This window comes from Trichechus manatus, unplaced genomic scaffold (genome assembly GCF_000243295.1).
Source record: "Trichechus manatus latirostris isolate Lorelei unplaced genomic scaffold, TriManLat1.0 scaffold00003, whole genome shotgun sequence".
Lineage (NCBI taxonomy): Eukaryota > Metazoa > Chordata > Mammalia > Sirenia > Trichechidae > Trichechus > Trichechus manatus.
In genome coordinates, this window is record NW_004443939.1 from 4,172,925 (window position 1) to 4,195,547 (window position 22,623).

Below are 22,623 nucleotides of genomic sequence, written 5' to 3' on the forward strand. Positions count from 1 at the left end.
TATTTTATGAAACTCATTTGTTAAAATAGGAAGACACATTTACAGTGGCTATAAATTGTAAGTCAATTTCTAAGTTTTTTTACAGCTGAGCTTCTATGATTCTGTGTTATTCCACAATCATACATTAAGTATTCTTAAATAAAATAATGCTTTTATTATAAGGAAATCTCAATCAAATGGAATATTTGGGAAGAGAGGAATTTATTTTCTGATTGAGTGCTAAACCTACTTTGATGGAGCCCTGGTGGCGTACTAGTTAAGTGCTTGGCCGTTAACTAAAAGACTGGTGGTTCGAACCTACCTAGTGGCTCCACGGGAGAAAGACCTGGTGATCTGCTCCCATAAAGATTACAGCCTAGAAAACTCTATGGGGAAGTTCTACTCTGTCACGTGGGGTCACTATGAGTTGAAAATCGACTTGACAGCACCTAACAATGAGCCTTCTGGAAGTATAACACAGAAAACATGATTTCATTGCTCTTTTTAGTGGCTGAGGGAGTTAAAATGCCTTCGTTTTCCTGAAAAGCCAGTCTCAATATACAGTGATATGGGCAAACAAAGACACTGAAATGAAAGACAGACTCCAGGGCAGACCATAAATTCTATCATCTCTATATAAAATAAAATAATCTTGGACAAGAGGTTTTCTGGTTAGATGTCTCATATTCAAATGAATACAGAATATACTTTTCTTAATGGATTACAAGGTTCTAATTACCTTACCACTGTGCAACTATAGCTACCTTTTTCTTGAAAAAGTTTGCATCATGTTAATTCAATAAAAAGGCAGAATTTATTTAAATATATGCATATTCATCAACTTTATATTTGGAAACAACCTACGTGAAAGAACTGTTCTTCCATGAAAAAATATTTTGGCACTTCTATTACACGTAACTGTAGAGGTTCACAAACTATTTCCTTTATTTAAACAACAATAGACAGCATTTTTAACACTAATACAGTATTTGCAAATTAAATGGGCTATTGTTACTTCTCATAATTTCCTTTTACCTGACCAAAACAAACTGCATTCTTAAATTATTTCTTTTACTTAGATTGAGTATTTTTCCTTTAAAATTATACCACCAATTTTCATTATAGGTCAATGGAAAATATAGTTCAATCAAAAGAAATCTGTTTTACAGTAAAATCTCAAAATACTTATTCCAGAATATTATAGCATCTCTTTGAATTCTACATCTGTATTTAAATTTACTTAAATTCTAACCACCAAAGAAATTAATAGGTGCTGTAAGGATAAAAATGTCAAATAAAAGATGTTGTTGGGTTTTTATTTTTACCACATCCAAAATTGATTGCTCCTATCAATTCGAGGTATGTATGAATCCGTCCAATACAATTAACATCCCCACAGTTCTTCAGGCCAGGACGTACTGAGGTCTTATTTAAGTATTTCGGTTTGCATATCTCCCTAATCAAGAGATGGAAGTACAATTATTTTGGATTAAAAAAAAAACATGAAAAAAAAATTTCTGGGAAAACTTTTAATATTTGAAATATCTTACAATTTTACCACCCTTTCTCAGTGTGTAAACGTGTAGTAAATACAACATTAATACATAATATCCCAGTGTATTTTTTCTGAAATAAAATATCTTTAAATGATGCAATAACTCCCAAATATAGTACAATTTGTACAAGTATTATTTCTTCCCCAACATTAAATTCAATATATTCCAGTTACCCCAGGACCTGGAAGTTAGAAGCTTATTCATCTACAGATCCAAATTCAAGCAAGCCTGAATCTTTTAATAAAAAAGGGTACTCTGATAATAGCATACTGAAGGTATTAAAACCAGTTGTCATAAAGCTGATTCCAACTCATGGCGGCAACCTCATGAATGTCAGAGTAGAACTGTGTTCCACAGGGTTTTCAATGTCTGATTTTTCAGAAGTAGTTTGCCAGGCCTTTCTTCTATAGTGCCTCTGGGTAGACTTGAACCACCAACCTTTCGGTTAACAGCAAAGCACAGTAATTGTTTATGCCACCCAGGGACTCCTTAAAGTTTGAACATTACTTTTTCAATTTTTAATAATTATGTTCATCTACTCTTACTTTACTGGACATTTTTTTTTTTTCATTACTAGTCAAATTCTTAAAAGTTTTATATTAAATTTTAATCATTATGCCAATAAATAGTAAGTGCTTATTCTCAGTAGAAAACAGAAAGAGATACTATAGGAGATCCAAAAGGAATCGAAAAGTTCCCAAAGACTATGGAAAAATCAAGAGGTTTATCTAATAAAAAATTTGCTGAATATACTTAATATACCAGGCTAGACAGCATTATATAAAATTTAAGAATAATACAGGACTTAATAATAAAACCAAACCACACTAAACCCGCTGCAGTTGAGTTGATTCCGACTCATAGCAACCCTATAGGACAGAGGAGAACTGCCCCATAGGGTTTCCCAGGAGTGGCTGGGGGATTCCAACTGCCAACCTTTTGGTTACTAGCCGAGCTCTGAACCCCTGTACCACCAGGGCTCTGGACTTAATAATAGCAATCATCATTTACTGACTGCTTATGCCAGATGCTGTTATATATTCTCAATCCTCACAGCAACTGTACAAGGTAGATGCTATTATTCCCATTTTACAGATAAGGAAACAAGAGGGTCAAAGGAATTAAAGTACTTACTTAAGGAAGTGCTGAGTCAGGACTCAAGCACAGATACCATAAACCAGATATTCAGATACCTAAGTATTTCTTACTCAATCACTATTTTATTCTATAAACATTTATTTTGCACCCTCCAAACCAGGCATTGCTCTAGGCACCAGAGATATGGAGATGAACAATACAAAGTCCCTGATGTCACAGAACTTACTATGGGGGAGACACAATGCTCTGTCAGGAAGCAATAAGCACTAAGAAGAAAAAGTAAGACAGATAAAAAGATGGAGTGGACAAACAGGCACAGAGTATTTTAGATTAGGGGGGTTTCTCTAAGCAGAAACCAAATTTAAAAATCATAAATTTTATAGAAGTTCAGGGAAGGGAAAAATAATTTGTGATTTGGGAAGGTATTGTAAGTTTTGTAGAAAAGTTGAGTTTTCATTGTGTCTTGAAAAGAAACAAACTGCACAGATGAAGGCAAGAAAGCAGGAATGAGCACAGTTACTGAATTCTAAAAAACTGCTATCAATCTAGTATTACCTAAATCAAAAGGCTTAACAGAACTCAGGAATCTAGCACACTGCTGAACACACAGTAAGGGCTCTGTAAATATCTGTTCAGAGTAATGATTCATTCATTTAATCTTTTTCTTCCAACAAATACTGAGTGCCCTTTATATCCCAAGCACTGTTTTAAGACAAAAAACTACCCTCATGGAGCCTGCACTGTCATGTGTACATGGGGAGTAGACAATACCCAAATAAAAATAGTTTCAGTGGTAATAAGTTCTATGGAGATAAATAAAGAAGGGTAAGAAAACAAAGGATGAGAGGGAGGAGATGTGTGAGCTATTTTACATAGAGTGGTCAGAGAGGTCCACTCTGAATTTCCTTGAGCAGACCTGAATGAGACCTGAAGCAAGACTCACCAAGATCTGGACGGAAAGAACATAGAAGGCAGAGTGAAAAGTCAGGGAAAAGGCCCAGAGTTGAAAGGGTAAAAATAATGAGTGATGACTGCAGACGCTGGAATTACCTTTGCCTAGTCGATGGCAATGGGTTTGGTTTAGTTTAGTGTGATCTGGTACAAATTCCTTATTCTCTCTGAACCTCATTTTTCTTATCTGTAAAATGAGGGTGGTATCTACTCTGCAAAGGTGTCGAGAGGACTGGAGATTATTTAAATGCAGTTCATGGCATTTAGCAGGCATTCAACAATGATAGCTGTTAGTATTTTAATAAAAACATTCCCTTAACAGGTAGTCAATTCCACAGGCTTTTATGGAAAGGATCTTTTTAGCTACAAAGAAATCTGGCAGGCCTCTCTGTTTTTTTAAAAATTTTTATTCTTCTTCTTCTTCTTTTTTTTTTTTTTAAACACAACCTCTGGTCCCTTCTTTCTCTTCTATTTCTGAAGAGAAAAGATTTGAGTTACTGTTCAAATCACTTCTTTTTGCTTTAATACTTTGTTCTGCTAAATCACCAGATTGAAACAGCAACATCTAACTAGTTTGGGGGATCATTTCATGAATTAAAGCAAATGGCATGAGAAAACTACTATCATATAATTTTTACTACCTATATAAATTATTCTGTCTCATTTAGAACCCAAAATTCAAAGTAAAAAATGGAATCTGATTAAAGTAACATTAAGTATTCACTGATCACAAAAACACTGCTAAGTTATGATTCCGAAGCCCTTCCATTTTGGCTTTCACCTTCTTACTACTTCTAAGAACAAACATAAATATCAATAGAGATCTAATCTGTCTTTTTTTAAAAGTATGAATTAGGCAATGTGGAATAGTGGATAGAGTGTGATTTAGAATCAAGATGTGAAGTGAAATCTTTCCTCTGTTACTGGCTGGCTGGATAACCAAAGGCAGGTCTATAAACCCCTCCAAACCTCAGAATTCTTCTCTATCAAATAGAGATAATACTCCCTGCCTATTTCACAGGATTGTTGTGAAGAATCAAATGAGATGTTACAGAAAAGCTTTCTGTAAACTGCAAAGCACTATAAAAATGTCAGGAGTTGCTCCTTAGAAGTATTCTTTACTGTGATGACACCTGTACTCAGAAGTTGTACTTTTAACAACCCTAACCATCTGTAAGATGCTATAACTCAAAAACAAGATAAAAAATCTCCTAGAATATGGCTATCCTTAAAAGCCAAATGACTTAATATTGTATGGATAAGATGAAAGTTACTGATTTAAAAAGCCTGGTTATGTTTTCGTTTTGTAACCTTTCTAGGTTTAGCAGAAAGCTATTGCAATAGGATGAGAAGACCCTTCATAGAAGAGAAAAACGAGGGACAAATACAAGGAAATGTGAAGCTCTCTATCGATGGCCTTACACAATTCAGTAACTACTGAAGCAATAACAATTATGAATACTTAGTGATGGTTTAATAAAGCCATTAAGAAAAATTCAAATTACCTCCAGAGTACTTAGGTTAACAAGGTGGGAAGTTTTTTGGTCTACTTCTCATCTCCCACTAAATAATTCAAAAATAAGTGCTGACAATACAGAGGATAAACTTCATATATCAGAAAATTCCTATATCCTGATGAAGCTGGATAAAGGATATTATGCCACAACTTTAACATTTAAAGCAAAGGCAGCTATTTAGGAGAATGGCTTCTGCAATCTAGCCACACTATCCCTCTGTCATCAAAGTTTTTTTTTTTTTTTTTTTTTAACTTCAAAGTACATCATAGACTTAGAAAGAAAAAGACATTCTCTCCTTTTTCTAGTGCAGAACCTCACATTGTCCTAAGAAATAGACTCTTCAGGTAATCACCTTTTCCAGGTCTGAACACCCTAATGGACAAGCAGATGGGCAGCTATAAATGACAATGTTAACCAGTTTTCAAAAAAGCTTCACTCTGAGAAATTTAAAATCTTGCCCACTGAAATACAATAAGCTGTCTGGGTCACTATCAATGTAAGATACTAAATTCTTAACAGGCCTAATTAAAATACTTCAGAGTATCATGAGTTTTAAAACACCTTTTAAAATATAATTCTTTCTTACCACTGATCCAAAATGTAATTCCTAATTTTCAAATAGCGTTCTGGTGTTTTAGCTTGGCGTCCCTCAAAAAACTCAGGAATTGCTTGCTTTTCTTCTTCCTGAATGATATTTCTATCTATTTCTACTTCTTCTTCTGGTGGCTTAAGCTCTTCTTCCTCACGGTTCTCCTCTTTGATTTGACAGGAAGAATGAAAAAGCATTTCCTTATCAATCAGATCTTTCTGAACTTCACAAGGCTCTGGAAAAGGCAACTGCCTAGCACCATCTCTTATTCCATTTTCACAATGCTTGTCACAGTTTTTAATCAGTTCATTACATTTCTGATTATTTAAGTCAACTGATTTTTTGTCACTGGTGCTCTGTTTTTCAGTCCATAACGTAATTACCGAGCTTGAAAGTATTTCTGCCTCGCCTTGCTTTACATTCCGAAGACCTTCCTTGGAAGATTTAGAAAAGGACTCTTTCTCTGTGTGTGAAGCAATGAATTCTCCTTGATTGGTTTCATGAGTTATACTATCTGGAATGTCTACCAAGCGACCACTGCTAGGATTCTTTTCAGGTGCGTGAGTAGTCAACTCATCAGCCTCATCTGTGATGTCCACTTCTTCATCATCAGATAACTTTTCAATTTTCACAGCATTCAGGTTTGGATCTGCAAGTCCCCTTAAACCTGACAGTGATGGTGACCATGCCTTTGTCCCTTCATCTTCATTTTTAATCTGAAGGTCACTGTTGCTCTTCTGATTTGGTGTTTCTTTCTCCAGACCACCTAATTTTACCTTGTTAAAAATCAGGATAAAACCCCCAAAGTATTAGCGTTATAAAAATTAAGAACTGGCACAAAAAATACAGGTTAAACACAATGCTATCAATCTAAGCACAAGTCAATCACATTTTTATTGTGCTTTCTTTAAATGGTTCACAATTACATTCTGATCACCATCATTTCAAATTTCCATAAATATACTTGATTCATTTATGGTCTGATGATCTTTATTAACCAAAAATCATGAACTACATAAAACTACTTCTTTTTCAATATTAAGTTTTAAAGTCTGGCTCAGATCAACCATAAAGAATGAGCTAATAACTATTATACAAAGATATTCTAAGATTAAAATACTCATAAAGGCTCAGAATATCTGAAACCTCAGGTGAATCCTTAATTTAAAGGAATCCATTTCTGAGTAACCTCACAGATCTTTACTTAGCAAATGAAAATGATCTTTCATTTAAATACAGAGACAACAGAAAAAAACTTTTTTGTAGATTCATTTAATGCAGCTGCAATATTATAAAGCTTATAATTTAAGGCAAGAAATTATCTTCCATATCTACTATTGTAGACATAAATATGTGGTAATGTAACAAGGAAAAGATAATGAAAGTCAATGAATAAATATGACTTGAAATAAAATTTTTACACACAGAGTTTTTGAAAAAACTTGTACATGACTGATATACCCAAGGGATATGATAGCTCTCAAAGAGATTATTTACAGATTGTATACCACAATAGAATCCCGGGGTCACATATTTATGGTTAACTGGCTTAATAGGTTGAGGAGAACGAAACGTAGCAGGAGAGAAGAGGAGATTTGGACATACAACCCAAGTAGCCTTTATTTATTTATAACAAGTAGCCTTGTTATTTATTTGAAGTCTTTTTTTATCTTAAAAATTCACGTGAAATTCTGTACTATATTTCATAATATATCAATGTCTATTTTAATATCAAAATGAATCTCTCTGCTCCAAGTCTTTGAGTAAAATCGACACTTCAAGATGCACCACATATAGCCTAGAATTATGCATGTCCCAGTTTGAGAAGCATGGGGCTAAGAATAACCAAGTCAAGCTTTATTCTGTTCCATGATACTTCAACCTTGTCTATCTGTTGCCGTCGAGTCAATCCCAACTCATAGCGACCCTATAGGAGACAGCAGAACTGCCCCATAGGGTTTCCAAGGAGTGGCTGCTGGATTTGAACTGACCTTTTGGTTAGCAGCCGAGCTCTTAAACACTGCCCCACCAGGGCTCCCACCCTTGTCTAACTGCTTTGAAGAGGCTTTTGTTTGGTTAGAAGAAAAAGCAGGTGACTGATATAGTTGAATTCATTCCATTACTTAACACCTATCCCAACTGACACTAGGTTAGACATAATTTTATACACAGAGTACATCTCATTATTTATCTTAAAAGATAACACCAAATTTCACTTAAGACATTTCCAAATTCCATATAATTATGTTCACAGAACTCAAGCAGAATATATTTAAAAATCCTAAATATCAAAACTATATGCTTAAATACAGCAGATTGCTTGAAAGATTAAGGAACTAGACCATAACTAACCCTTTCCAAACACTGCTATTTATTCAAGTTTTCAGACAATTCTTTACAACAATTGTAAAAGTTTCATTGCTATTAAACAGATTTCAGAATCATGTTAACAGCTATAGCCCCTAAGCTCTAATAATGCTTTAAAGTTCCTATAAAGCAAATATTTAAAAAGAAAAGATATTTTTCTAGAGGAAACATTAAAATGAGACCTCTAAGATTTTTCCTTTGTAATACACTTCATGCTTTGTAGGATGTTTTTGAGCAATTACTATTTTGTCCTTTTATTTAGCTGTCTGAAATTAAGTGGAATAACATGACTACCTTTTTAATTGCAACACTCACAACATTAAAGGTATGCTATGGGGTTTTTAAAGATAAACATGTGGATAGTACTTTCTGGGTTATACTGCATTTTCAATATAAAAACTTTTAATAATGAAACTTTAATGCCTGAAATATTTCTGATTATTGATTTTGTTTCTTCTAAATATTATCATTATGAAGTAGGAGATTTATACTTTGCTTACCTTATTTTTAAAGTACTGTCTGGCATAACTCTTCACTTGTAAAACAGTGCGACTTCCTATTAGCTTTGCGATTTTGGTCCACCTTCGACCAAATTTAGCCTATTATCAAAATAAAAAAAAAAAATGCTTTTGATTAACTTGTTAACATTCCAAGCAACTGACAAATCAAAACAAACAAACAAAAAACTAAAAGAACAATCCATATTTATTTTCTTAAAGCACACTTCAATAAAGCCTCCTACAGACTAGGCTATTAAAGCCCATGATCTTCTTTTGGAACATGAACTTCTGAAAACTGGCCAAAATGATTCAGAAGTTATTTTTTTTTTTTTTAATAGCTATCTAAATGAAGATCCAACACTTCTATCACCTGACAGTATGCATTTATATTACACATTGCTATCCCCAGTCTAAGATAAATTTTTAAAAGAAATACATGTCTTAAAAGAAAACAGGTTACATTTTTCCATTTACAGAATCAACTGAGTATGTTCTGACACGAATTTCAAAATAACATTTTGTTTTACTCAGCTTTCATCTTCTGCAACATCCATTACATATCCCCACAGCATATACCTTTACTGTATATAGGTAGCACCGTGGACTAACTTACAAGATGGATCACAAATGAATCACACCTGAACCAATGCCCCTAAACTCCTCTAGTCAAAGCTTTGCACTTGCTAACACTGAAGCTGTGGTGGAGAACAACTTAGAACTTGAGGCAATGCCCATGTGTTCTGAAGTACAGAAATGAATTCATATAATTTTAGTGCTGAAAAGGATTTTTAGATATCAAGTGTAACTATTATCTGACTCACAATCTTTTTTACAACAAATCCAACACAAGAGACTCTATATTTCCCAATGCAGTTCAACAATTCTAATTGTTTAGAATTCTTAAAAACTATGGGGAGGCAAAAAAAAAAAAACCAGCCCAGAAACAGCCACAACTCAGGGAAGCTGATCCCAAGGCTAGATTTACAGGCCAGGCAGTCATGCCTGATGGTAGCAAATCATCCTCAAAGATCTGACCCAAATGATAAACCTTAATTTATACACATTACTTATTTCCGGCACTCATTAGAGACTGTGGTATACCAGGTGATTTCTTAAAAAATGAAAGTACTTCTGGGAAAGTATTCGTAAGTATATATTAATTACTTAAGGTTGCTTTTAACTAACACTTAGCTAGGATCAACTTACTGAAGAATTAGTTATCTGTATTGTGGGATGAAAACAAATACAGTAAAACCTGTGATAGCCGGAACTCGACGGAACTACCTTGTTTTTCTGGGTCTCGCAAGTTTTCTGCCTTTGACAGGGTGGGTGCAGTCTTAACTACTGTTCTATTGCTCTCTATTAGTGGAAAATATTTGTTTCCTTCTCTGACAGGTTTCCTCCTTTCACAGGTTCTGGCTTTAGCATGTTTTATTCTAGATAATTTGGTAGAATGGAGCACTTTGGGAGACAGGAGAGATCTGCCCAAAGAGTGACTTACTGGGATTGTAGGGGCTTAGGTACTAAAAAAGAATTCGGGAGGGGACACTAACAAGAGAAGAAAATATTCACCAATTTCAAAATAGTGAAAAGGGACAGTCCTATGCCTAAGAAAAACCAGTTGCTGTCGAGTCAATTCCAACTCATGGTGACCTCATGTGTGTCAGAGCAGAACTGTGTTCCACAGGGTTTTCAATGGTTAATTTTCTGGAGTACATTGCCAGGCCTTTCTTCCGAGGCAACACAGGGTAGACTTGAGCCTCTAACCTTTCAGTTAGCAGCTGAGCAAGTTAACAGTTTACACCACCTCCCTTCATCTTTTTGTACTACATAATTCCCTTCAGCCAAGCCTGAGTGGGAACAATGGTGGTTCAGTGTTAGAATTTGTACCTTCCATGCAGGAGACCCAGGTTCAATTCCTGGCCAGTACACCTTATGCACAGCCACTACTCATCTGTCAGTGGAGGCTTATGTGTTGCTATGATGCTGAACAGGTTTCAGCAGAGCTCCCACACTAAGACTAGGAAGAAAGCCTGGTGATCTACTTCCAAAAACTAGCCAATTAAAACCCTATGGATCACAATGTTTTGATGACGCAGGCCTGGGCAGAGTGTGATTCCATTGTGCATGTGTTACCATGAGTAGGGGGCAAACTTGATGGCAGCCAACAACAACAATAACCAAGCTTGAGAGAATTCAGTCCATAAACAAGCTATATCCGTAAGTTTAAAAGGCTGGGAATATAACCAAGAATTGTGGGTTTTTTTGTGAGAAAATATTCTAAGTATCTATGTATATAAATATCTACATATCTCTGTAGATAAATATGCATTTGCTTATATATACACAAAATATCCCGGGAAGGTTGCACAAAGAACAGAGGTAACCGTGGTTACCTCAGGCAAAGAGAACTGAAAGCTAAGACATGAGTGAGAGGGAGACTTAATACCCTATAATGTTAGTACCCTTTGAATTTTTGAACCATGAAAACACAGTCCTAAAAACGAACCTTTAGTTTTCAACCCATTTGTATATGTATGCATATATAGTCTTTGATAAAGGGAAAAACCCCAAAGTTGTCAGCAACCTTAGATAAATGAATAGTGAAATTAGTTACATAAAAAACATCACAATATACAGATGTCATGGTGATGATTAGCTATAAAAATACACTTTTCCATCATCTATAGAAATGTTAACAATGCTATTTCAATTAACATTCTTCAATCTTACATAAATACGATTATATAAATATTTCTATATGACATATATAAAAATACATTTCAACATTAATTGGGACAGTAATGGGTAACATGTACCTTAAAAGATTCAACCTACTGTGAATAGTAGAAAAAAATTCCTCAATATTTTGTGAAAAGTTTCCTCACATTAAGGAGTATTTTCAGAATTAGAAATTAGCACACATTTTTCCCCCCCATTATGTAACTTGTGGACATCTAAATAGATCTCAATAAAACATTCATGTAAAAGAAACGTTTCTGGTCTTCAATTACATCCACTAAGATATTTAGACTGTGTGCACAATGTCAAGTACTGAAAACAAAGAACTCAGCTGATCACTCAGACAATTCCAAATATACAAGTTTCTTTCTTTAGCTGTGTTTTGAAAGAAAACATCAGACCGACTAAATAATTTTGCTTTTGAATCCAGTTAGTTTGTGTCATGCAGATAGATACAAGTCAATTTCTCAGGTTTTATTAGTTAAAAACAAACAAACAAACAAAAAAACTGTGGGAAGACTATTTAAAATATCAATCCAAAGGTATCTTAGTATTTTAGCAATTAAGATATACATTAGAAGGAATTCTCTTGCGCTACACTATAAATACCATCACTTTAACTGTAGAAAAACTAAAGGTGTTATCACGGTACTTAAAAAGAAATTTCTGGTCTCTACAAACTAATTTATCCTTATAACTCTATTAATATTTGCTTCTAGAATCATTTTACTATAAATTAAAAATTGCTCTATTTACCAGCCCTTGTTCAAACAGCTCTTTTTCTTCTATGGTCCACTTTACTGAGTAACTGGCTGGTTTTGTAGGAGAGTGTACCCTGAGGGGAAAAGAAGGAATTGCAAAAAAATTTCTGAAATAGAACAGTCCATATTTACGCAGCTAAAGGTTATAGATAGCCATGGGCTATATTCACTACTTTTGAGTCTAAGAATTAAAAAAAAAAAAAAAAGTCTGCAGCATTTACCAGGGGAAAGATTTACCCTGGCTTGCACACTTCTCTAGCTGAGAATGATAGGCACCCCAAAAACATAATCCTTGTGTCTGAGTGAGGATAACACTAAAAAACACCAAAGAAAGTTAGTGTGATAACAAATAAATAGACTTCCTTAAGTTGGACACAAAGCAGCAGACACTAATATATTCCCAAATCCTGACAGGCATGTAAGAGTTTAAGTTGGTTTGAGAAACATTATTATCTCTTGATTTTTCCATATAAATCCATGTAAACATTGAGCCAGAAAAGAAGTAAAAAAACTATGGCATTACATTTCTTTTAAAATACAGTATCTTAAGAAATTAAAATTGTGAAGCTCATTAATTTAACTTAAGCCATTACCTTTCAGTTAACTTCTTTTTTGTTGCTGCTTATTCAGCAAAATACAGAAGCCAGAAAGGCTGCTCAGTGCTCAAGCTATTGGCAAATGCAAATCTAAATGAATTCAGTTAAGTTCATCATTTTAAGGTAGCATGAACTTGTATGTTTATAAACACGAAATAACATCAAATTTCCTTCAATTATAGGGAAAGGACATTAATAAAAAGTTTACTTAACTTCTCTAGATAATTTAAGTTGTCTAAGTTAATTCTAACCAAGAGGTCGGCAGTTCGAATCCGCCAGGCGCTCCTTGAATGCCCTATGGGGCCGTTCTACTCTGTCCTATAGGGTCGCTATGAGTCGGAATCAACTTGACGGCAACAGATTTGGTTTTTTTTGGCTTAATTCAAATTAAATTTTTATCTAAAATAATTGAAAATTAAATGAAAGAACAACAGAAAGCAAGTCAATTCCTAATTTATTAGATAAAAGCTTCTTAAAATTTCCCCACAAATCCCTAAGAAATCATTTTTTCTGTAATCTAATGAAATCATCTGCTTAGGGCCATAATAAAAATTCTGGCAAATAAAGGATACCATATATTTTTGTATAACCCAAGGTCAAAATGGCTTTCCAAAAGACAACTATCAATTTTTTCTTAAAAATTTCCCATAATTTCTAATAAATCAAAAAGGTTTTAAAAAAACATAAGTACATACATGATTTTTCCTGTTTTCTGCAGACTGCACATGAAAAAAGAAAATAAAGTTTGTGAAGATGTTTTTAAAAATGCAATTCAAACTTTTAAAAGTATTATAAATTGATTTTACCTTTTTACATATTTTTTATCATTTTCCTTTTGATCAAGCCAGAATTTTTCTGGAAGTGATTTTTTAGATAAATAATACCTGTGTAATTATCAAGGAAACTTTTAAAACAATAATAAAAACATATAATTTTTATGTGATTTATACAAAGTAGCCACTTACATACTCATGAAAGTCACACTGGAATTTTAGATGAACCAATTCCTCCCAAAGCCCGTCAGGACTGCAAAAATTACAATAAAAATGTTTATACCTCTATGGTTGTGGAAGTTTCTATATACACGTTTATATGTGCTGCACGTACATTCATATACATAACAGAGCACATGGGGCACAGTTATGAAAACTTCTTAGACATAACCAAACACCTCGAAGGACTGAGTTATTGGGCTTGAAGGCTAAGGACCATAGCCCTGGGGAACATCCAGGTCAACTGGCATAACATGGTTCATAAAGATAATGTCGTACATCCTACACTTTGGTGAGTAGCATCTGGGGTCTTAAAAGCTTGCGAATGGCCATCTAAAATACAACTATTGGTCTCCTATATGGAGCAAAGGAGAGTGAAGAAAATCAAAGACTCAAAGAAGCGATTAGTCCAGAAGACTGATGGCCCACATGAACTACAGCCTCCTCAGGCCTGAGACCAGAAAAACCATACGGTGCCCAGCTACCACAATTGACTGCTCTGACCAGGAACACAACAGTAGGTCCTGGTAAGAGTGGGAGAAAAATGTAGAACAAAATTCAAATTCATAAGAGAGACCAGACTTACTGGTCTGATAGAGACTGGAGGAACCCTCAACGCTATAGCCCTCAGACATCCTTCTAACAGAACTGAAGCTACTCCGGGAGATCACCTTTCAGCCAAAAAATAGATAGGCCTCTAAAATAAATAACACCCATTAGGAAAGTACTCCTTAGAACAATCAACTATATGAGACCAAACGAGCAACATCTGCCCAAAGGCAAAGATGAGAAGACAGAAAAGGCAGGGAAACCGGATGAATGGAAACAAGGAACTGAGGGTGGAAATGGAGAGAGTACTGACACAGTGTGGGGACTGCAGCTATTGTCTTGGAACATTCTGTCTATGACTTACTGAATGGGAAGCTAATCTGCTGTGTAAACGTTCACCTAAAGCACAATAAAATGTTTTCCAAAAAAATGTTTATACCTTAAAGAGTTGTCATATGGATTATAAGATATTATGTGTGAAATACCACAGTACAGTGCCTGCACAAAACATGCTAAATACTAAATGCTAGTTTCTCTGCTCCTGGATTATGCAAATGGTTAATGTGCTTGGCTATTAACCGATAGGTTGGTGGTTTGAGTCCACCCAGAGGTGCCTCAGAAGAAAGGTCGCGTATCCTACTTCCAAAAAACCAGACATCGAAAACCCTATGGAGCACATTTCTACACTGACACACATGAGGTTGCCACGAGTTGGAACTGACTCTACGACAAATGTTTTTTCCCTACTAAGACCCTGTGGATACTGGGCTCCTTTAAAAAATCATCCACATGAGAGCAAACAGTCAACAATCACTTTAACACAAAGATGAGAAGGTAAGGGAGCAGGGAAACTAGATTACTGGAAATCGAACAACCAGAACAGAAATGAGAATGTTTAAGTATTGTGAAGAATGTGATCAATGTCACTGAACAATTTGCGTAGAGGCTGTTGAATGGGAACCTAATCTGCTATGTAAACTTTCACCAAAAACAAAAAAAGGGAAAAAAAAAAAAAAAAAAAAATCTGAGAAGAAATATTCCCAATGTTTTATTTAAATATTTTCTCTAAAATATATGAAGAGTATAATAAATGAAATAATAAATGAATTAGACTGACTGTCCAAGGTAGAAGTTGGGCATACTTGTTTTCATATATCTAACGATGACAGAGAAGAGTTCAGGGTTATTCTCTACCTAATAAAAAGGACAAACACTTAGGTCAAATCTACCAGGCATCCAGGAACCCTCCCTTTCAAAGTTCTTAAAACTAGACTACTGCAATACTATCAGATTAATAAAACATTCTTCATTTAGCAAATATTTACCAACTGCATACTGTGTCCAGTGCTATGCTGGTACTAGGTGCTGAGGACAAAGATGTAAGAAGACACCATTCCTATCTTCTAGGAGCTTACATAAGCTCTTATTTTCATGACTTCTAAATCTGGAAGGGAACCAATGACTACTTATGTGTTCATTAATCTAGAACTTCCAACATCACACACAGATCAAAGAAACTAGGATAAGAAGTCAGTGCCAGAATTGTGGACAAGGATCCACAACTTCTGGGGGTGGGGGATCTTCATCCTGTAGTATTTATTTCATGCTTTTTACTTATATTCCCCCCACATTACACCTGTAAATTGGTAGAGTAGAAAGTGAGAACTTTTACATATTCTAATTCTGTGTCCTTAGACAAATTAACATCTCTGGGTTTCAACTTATATAACTTTGATTAGCAGTCGTAGCTCTCACCCACTGTGCCACCAGGGCTCTACACAACTTATATAACTTTGAAAATGGAGACCTGGACTAAGTAAATTTGGATGTGGACTCAAGCTGATTTAAATATTATATAATTTTTACCGAATATAAAAAACTTACACTTGGTATAAAGAATTCGCTGACAACAGCAACTCAATAAAAATACTGAGTCAGATCTTAGACTTAGCAATAAAACAGGACTTGAGGAATAAAATGCTGCTTTTTGCTAAAAACAGATAATATTATATAATAGGAATCTAGGGCCAAATAAAACCCAGTTGACTACTCCATCTGTCCCCTCTTAAAATTTTTGCATGAATACATTTTTAACCCTGAAATCTTTACTGGTCTTATAATCATTAAAGGATACTCTTCTTCCAACAACATTTTCTCAATGACAGCTTTGTTCTCTTCACTGATGGTGCTATCCAGAGTCCAAGGCTGTTAAAAAAGAGAAAAATGTATTTTTTTCTTTTTATTTACTGTTTTTTTGTGTTATCTTCTATGTTTTGTCAAATAAAAATACATGATGATATGATGATTACAAATAATAACAACTACCATTTACTGAAGAACACAAATACATCATTTTGATTCCCATGATAACACCATTAGATAGGCATTATTATTTCAAAGATGTATCCATAGCACTGCTAGCATTTCAAGTGAAAGAGCAGAGACCAGACACACAATGTTCGATTCCAAGGCTCATGCACCTATCCATGATAAAGTAATAATGGCTATCAGGTACTAGACACTTAACCTCTTTCAAAACTTACTGTAATTCCTTTTTCTCCCCTCAAGTCACAATCTCTCCCTACACGATTATATTCATTTTCAATTCTCAAAGCGTACACATTTTCAGCTGAGATCCCCTCTCCAAGTTCCAGACTATTTTTATCTAACTGCTCACACATCATTTCCACTTGGATATCTAATAGCCTTTTCAAATTTAACATTTCAAAACAAAATTCACTATCACACACCTGTTTCTACCCTGCCTTCCCAACTTTGTAAATGACACTACCAGTCACCGAGTTATTCAAGCTAGAAACTCAGGAATCATCCTGAATTCCTTCCTGTTTTCCTCAATCTCCATATCTAATCTATCAACCAGTTCTACCTCCAAAATATAACTCAAATTTGTATCTCTTCTCTCACCATTTCAGGCCAAGCCGCCATCAAATCTTGCCTAGATCACTGCAAAAGTTTCCTAACTGGTCCCTTTGCTTCCATACTCTTCCTTCCCTACAATCTAATCTTCACCACAGCACCCAAAGTTGAGTCTTATAAAAATGAACGTACTCATCTACATAATATGTTTCAGTGACATTCCAGTTCACACAGAATAAAGTCTAAACTCTTTAGCATAATCTGAACCACTAGGCCCTGTATGATATAGCTCTTGCCTGCCTCTCCAACCTTGTCACATGCTGCCACTCCCTCCTTTCCCACTACAGTCTAGACACCAGCCTTCAATCCTTGTGCTGCTTGTTCTTTCCACCTAGAATGCTTTTTCCTCAACTATTCTCATGTCTACCTATTTCTTTTCTCTTAGCTTTCAATTTAAATGTCACCTCTTCAGAGTCACCCTTACTGACAACTTTATCTAAAACAGGCTCCCCACCTTGTTATTCTCAGCAGCATCTTTCTCATTTCCTTTATATTCTGTAACTAATTTGTCTATTTGCTTATTGCCTGAATCCCCTTGAGAATGCAATTCTTGAGAGCAGGACCACATCTGTTTTGATTGTAGCTGTACCCCTAAACCTGGCCTACTATATGGTGTACAGTAAGTACAAAATAAGTAAGTGCTAAAGGAAGAAATGATCCCCATTTTTTAGATAAAGAAGGTTCATAAATCTGGTAAGTGGCAGAGCAAGGAGTTCTACCTCAATCTAGCTGGCTCTAAAGCTGCTTCCCAATAGGCCATTTTTCCAAATCAAAAGAAATAAGAAACTTCTTTCATTTTTAAAGTAAGAAAAATGTTTCAATATATTATCTTTGTGATGGTTGACAGCAACCACCAATTAAAAAAAAAAAAAACAACCAAAAACAAAAAAAGAGCTACTCTGGGGTAACTTAATGTACCTAGTGTTTTTGCAAAATACTTACAATAAGGTCATTATCAGTTTTCCAGGATGAATCCAGATAGTGATCTTGCTGTAAAACAGATACTGTATTCTCATCACTTCTGTAATCAATAAAATAAATATAAAAGTGATATTATGTGAGGTAACAGCTATCACACCGTGACTGGCAGTTTGTAGGCATTAAGCAAATATTTAGTTCCCTTCTCCCCTTGACAGATTTAACATTGCAAAAATGTTTGTTCTACCTCTGTGGCCCGTGAAATATATGACAGCTGTAAGCTACCCTATCTCAACAGCTAAACACTAAGTCTGACTGCTCCCCTCTTTTGATTCCTCAAGAATACATTAACTTGATGCAGCAACCACAACAGGCCCTGTGGTCATAAACCACTACGTCAGATTTCTTTACCCAGGGCTGGTATATCCATGTGTATACAGGAATTCAACTTTGCATTAATTCTTCTAGCTGTATGTAAAGCATAAAAGCTACCAATAATAGCACTAGCCTCAGAATGAAGAAAAAACAGGAACACATATATAGTGGAAGAACCAAAATAGAAAGTACTTAAAAGACAGTACAGTGAAGAAAAAAATACTGTATTAAAAATACTTATAAAAACAAAAAATTAAGTTGGGTTATTTGGGGGCTTTTCTGTGTCTATGGGAAATTAAACTTTGTTAACTCTCTTACTCCTCCTATGAAACAAAGAAGAATTTTCTAAAGTCACATTTGTTCACTTCATATGCAAAAAGGCTGAAGAGCTAAGTTTCGGGAGTCCAACCTATGATATAATTACATATAGTATTTGCTTTGGAATATCTTCAAGTTATAACGTTTCTAGTAAGTTACTGACTTTTTCCAAATCCTGTTTAGTGGCAAGAGTTTTGTATTTCTAAGACTGCAAAAAAAAACCTACCAAAAGTTTATACATTTGAATCTTTGATTACTCTAAGGTGGTTACAATAAATTGTGGGGTTAACAAATCATTCTTTATAATAAACTAAAAGCAATAATTTATCTCAATTATTAATAGAAAATCGGTTTAAACTCACGTGTCAACTCTGATCTGGTAGATGCCACTAGGAATGTTAAATAGTGGAGTTTGAGACATATCCACAAAAGGAAACCTTTGCTCAATTATCTAGGTTTGCCAAGGGTGCAGTTTCACTTCAAGTTCACTACAGAAGTCTTTTCAGATAGTATTTATTCCTAATAAGGATTAGCTAAATCCATGCCTCAGGTGTATGCATCTAGACATCTTCCCTAAATTTCCATATGTTCTACAAATTAGCATGTTCAAATCTGAACTCAGCTTTCCTTCCAAATCTGCTACTCTTCTGTTGTTCCCTATCTCAGTCAATGACACTCCATCCCTTCAGTTGCCCAAGTCAGAAATCTGCATCTGCTACTTCCCCCTCAAAACCCGTAACTTGTCACCAATTCTGTTCCTCCTCCGTTTTTTAAATCTAGTATAACCACATTGACATCTGAGGTCCCTTAGTTCCAGACCTTGTAATTTTCCTGGGTGTTATGGATTGAACTGTGTCCCCTAAAAATGTGTGTCATGATTCCCAGTACTGTATGATTATGTCCACCATTTTGTGATTTGATGTGGTTATTCTATATGTTGTAAATCATAACCTCTATGATGTTAATGAGGCAGGATAAGAGGCAGTTATGTTAATGAGGCAGGAATCAATCTACAGGATAAGGATGCATCTTGAGTCAATCTTTTTGGAGATACACAAGACAGAAGCAAGTAGAAAGACCAGAACCTCCTACCACCAAGAAAGCAGTGCCAGGAGCAGAGTGTGTCCTTTGGATATGGGGTCCCTGTGCTGAGAAGCTCCTAGACCAGGGGAAGACTGATGACAAAGACCTTCCCCCAGCATCAACAGACAAAGCCCTTCCCTAGAGCTAGTGCTTGGAATTCAGATTTCTAGCCTCCTAAGCTGTGAGAGAATAAACTTCTGTCTGTTAAAGCCATCTACTTGTGGTATTTCTTTTATTGCAGCACTAAATGACCAAGACACTGGATAAGTGCAAGAGATAAAGCTGACAAGCCATCATCTTTTCTCTTTCTCCACTTATGAACATATATACATATACATACACGTATATACAAAATATGTTGTTGGTGTGTGTCGTTGAGTTGATTCCGACTCATAGCGACCTATGTGACAGAGTAGAACTGTCCCATAGAGTTTTCTTGGCTGTAATCTTTACGGGAGCGGATTGCCAGGTCTTTCTCTAGCCGAGTCGCTGGGTGGGTTCAAACCACCAGCCTTTGGGTTAGCAGTCAAGCTCTTAACTATTGCACCACCAGGGCTCCTTTATATGACATACATACATAAAAATACAGTGTGTGTGTATATATATATATATAAAATATATACACACACACACACACACACACACACACACACACATATATATATAAAAATATACACAATGTTTATTGTCTGTCTCACCAGTAAGAATGTTAGTTATATGACTTGGTTTTGAGAAGTGTTATATACCCAGGGCTTGGCATACAGAAGGTACTTGATTAATATTTGTTGAATGACTGAATAAACAAGGTAAGTGAAGCACGGATCATACACATCTAAGAGTCAAGGATGAAGATTTTATCATAAAACCCAATGAAGGACTGAAGGAATAACATGAACAGATCTGGATGCGAGAAAGACTAACTTTAGGAAAGAATAAAAGGGGGACTAAGAAACAAGAAGCAGTTAAGAAGAAGTGATTATAAAAATACTGGAGAGAGTTGACAGTAACCTATTGTTGCTGTGTGCCATTGAGTCGATTTTGACTCACGGTAACCCTATAGGACAGAAAAGAACTGCCCCGTAGGGTTTCCTAGGCTGTACTCTTTATGGGAGCAGATTGCCATGTCTTTTCTCCTATGGAGTGGCTGGTGGGTTCGAACTGCCAATCTTTCATTAGAAACTGAGGGCTTAGCCATTGTGCCACCAGGGCTCCTTGACAGTAATTTATACCTACAAAATACGCAGTGAGAATAGGAAGAAGTGAATACATTTGAGAGGATACTTAATATAGAATCAACACTTTTATGCTCCCTATCTTAGCCCCTTACAGGTAGGGCTGGTACTCTTCTCCCCAATTCACAGAGGCCCTGATATAAGGTTGAACCATATGAAATTCCCATTGTACCTTTCAAAAAAGGTCAAATACTAGTAATTTCATATGATTCAGCCTAATAGATCTAACAAAGTTGTTCACAGCATAAACAACATGGCCAGCTGAGTTTAGAACTCAGGTTTTGGATTCCTGGCAGTCTAGGCCTTTTCTTTTACTAAAAGGAGACACTGGAAGAACATTTTAAAAATGGAACACATTGATTTCCTTCCTGGGAAGGAAGAAGCCAACGGACAAGATCTTCCAAGCTGAGGTCGCTGTTTAAAACCACACTGGCCTGTTCTGCAGGAATCAGTATTTAATTGAGATAGCTCACTGGGTTCTCACAATACCATCGAGGGTAGAGATGGTGAAAGAACACAACATTTACAGAGTACGTACCATATGCCGAAACACGCAAAAAATTATTTCATTCGATCCTCACAACCTTAGGATGATTCTCAGTTTACACATAAGGTCTGAGGCTCAGACAGGTTAAGTATCTTTCCCAAGGTGACACTGCTAGTAACTGGTAGGGCCAGTAAATGCAGAAGGCAAACCAGAACTGTACAACTCTAAAGCCTTTAAATCAAGCTGCCTTTCAGTCAGAAGTTTTTCCCAACTATCCTCGTGTGAAAAAAGGAAATCTGTGGCTAGAAGAGATGAAACGCCTCGCTCAAGGTCATCACGGCTTGCGAGAGACAGAATAAGTATCCCCGAGCTCAAGTCCCGTCCTGGACATCTAGGAACCGCCCCTGTGCCAGGTACTGGCGGGAGTGCGGCTGGGGAGATAACTAGGGAGATACTGCGGTGTAAGGGAAAGGAGGAATATAACTGTTGGCGCGTGTACAACGTGCCAGGCGAAGTCTGCGCCCTCACAGCACTCTGGCAAAAGGTGAAAGAGTCATGCCGACCATCCGCTCGCTGGGCTCGGGACACGCCGGCGGGCGCGGCGGGCGGGCGGGCCTAGCGGATGGTCTTCCTATCCTGTCCCTTAACGCACCGGGGACCTCCCCAGGGCCATCTCTTTGCACCCGCGCCCCTCTCCGCCCCAGCGAGACCCAGTGTCTTCGCCTCACCCTGGCTGTGCTGCGGCCGCCACTACATCCCCTTCGACATCCACATCCGCCTCTTCAGCCGCCATGGTGGGGCCGGAGCCGGTCCTGTCCTCCGGAGAGATCCCGCGAGAAGTGGAGAGCCGGGGGCGGGGCCGGATGCGTCAAGGGGAGGAGGCGAAGCCTCGTCCTGTCCTTCCCATGCCGGGGAGGCGGGGCTTCCAGAGAACAGGTACATCCGGTTCGGTCCTTTTGTTAATACCCTTGGGAAGTGGCAGTGGCTGGGGCTTTTTAGAGTTTATGTTCTTGCACAAATTCTTAGATGCTTCACTGCTCTCATTTGTAAAACGGGGATAATAGCAAATGTCTTTC

The 22,623-nt window shown here is 36.3% G+C and overlaps 1 protein-coding gene across 5 annotated transcripts in view; it reads right to left on the bottom strand.

Annotated features, from left to right (window-relative positions):
• The window catches only part of MYSM1 (Myb like, SWIRM and MPN domains 1), a 48,004-nt gene extending 25,621 nt beyond the window's left edge, over positions 1–22,383 (bottom strand). For 2 of the 5 annotated variants that reach the window (XM_023730555.1, XM_004368989.3), the window contains exons 1-9: positions 22,276–22,383; positions 18,077–18,155; positions 16,332–16,402; positions 13,463–13,540; positions 13,352–13,375; positions 12,056–12,134; positions 8,558–8,656; positions 5,688–6,466; positions 1,305–1,435 (exon numbers count right to left, since the gene is read on the bottom strand). In XM_023730555.1, coding sequence (XP_023586323.1) covers positions 1,305–1,435; positions 5,688–6,466; positions 8,558–8,656; positions 12,056–12,134; positions 13,352–13,375; positions 13,463–13,540; positions 16,332–16,402; positions 18,077–18,155; positions 22,276–22,340 — 1,405 coding nt within the window. In that variant the 5' untranslated portion in view covers positions 22,341–22,383. Of the gene's footprint in view, positions 1–1,304; positions 1,436–5,687; positions 6,467–8,557; positions 8,657–12,055; positions 12,135–13,351; positions 13,376–13,462; positions 13,541–13,621; positions 13,898–16,331; positions 16,403–18,076; positions 18,156–22,275 lie in introns of those variants that run through there. The other 3 variants (XM_023730562.1, XM_023730564.1, XM_023730571.1) reach the window with 3 other exon arrangements.
• Positions 22,384–22,623: the final 240 nt, after the last annotated feature.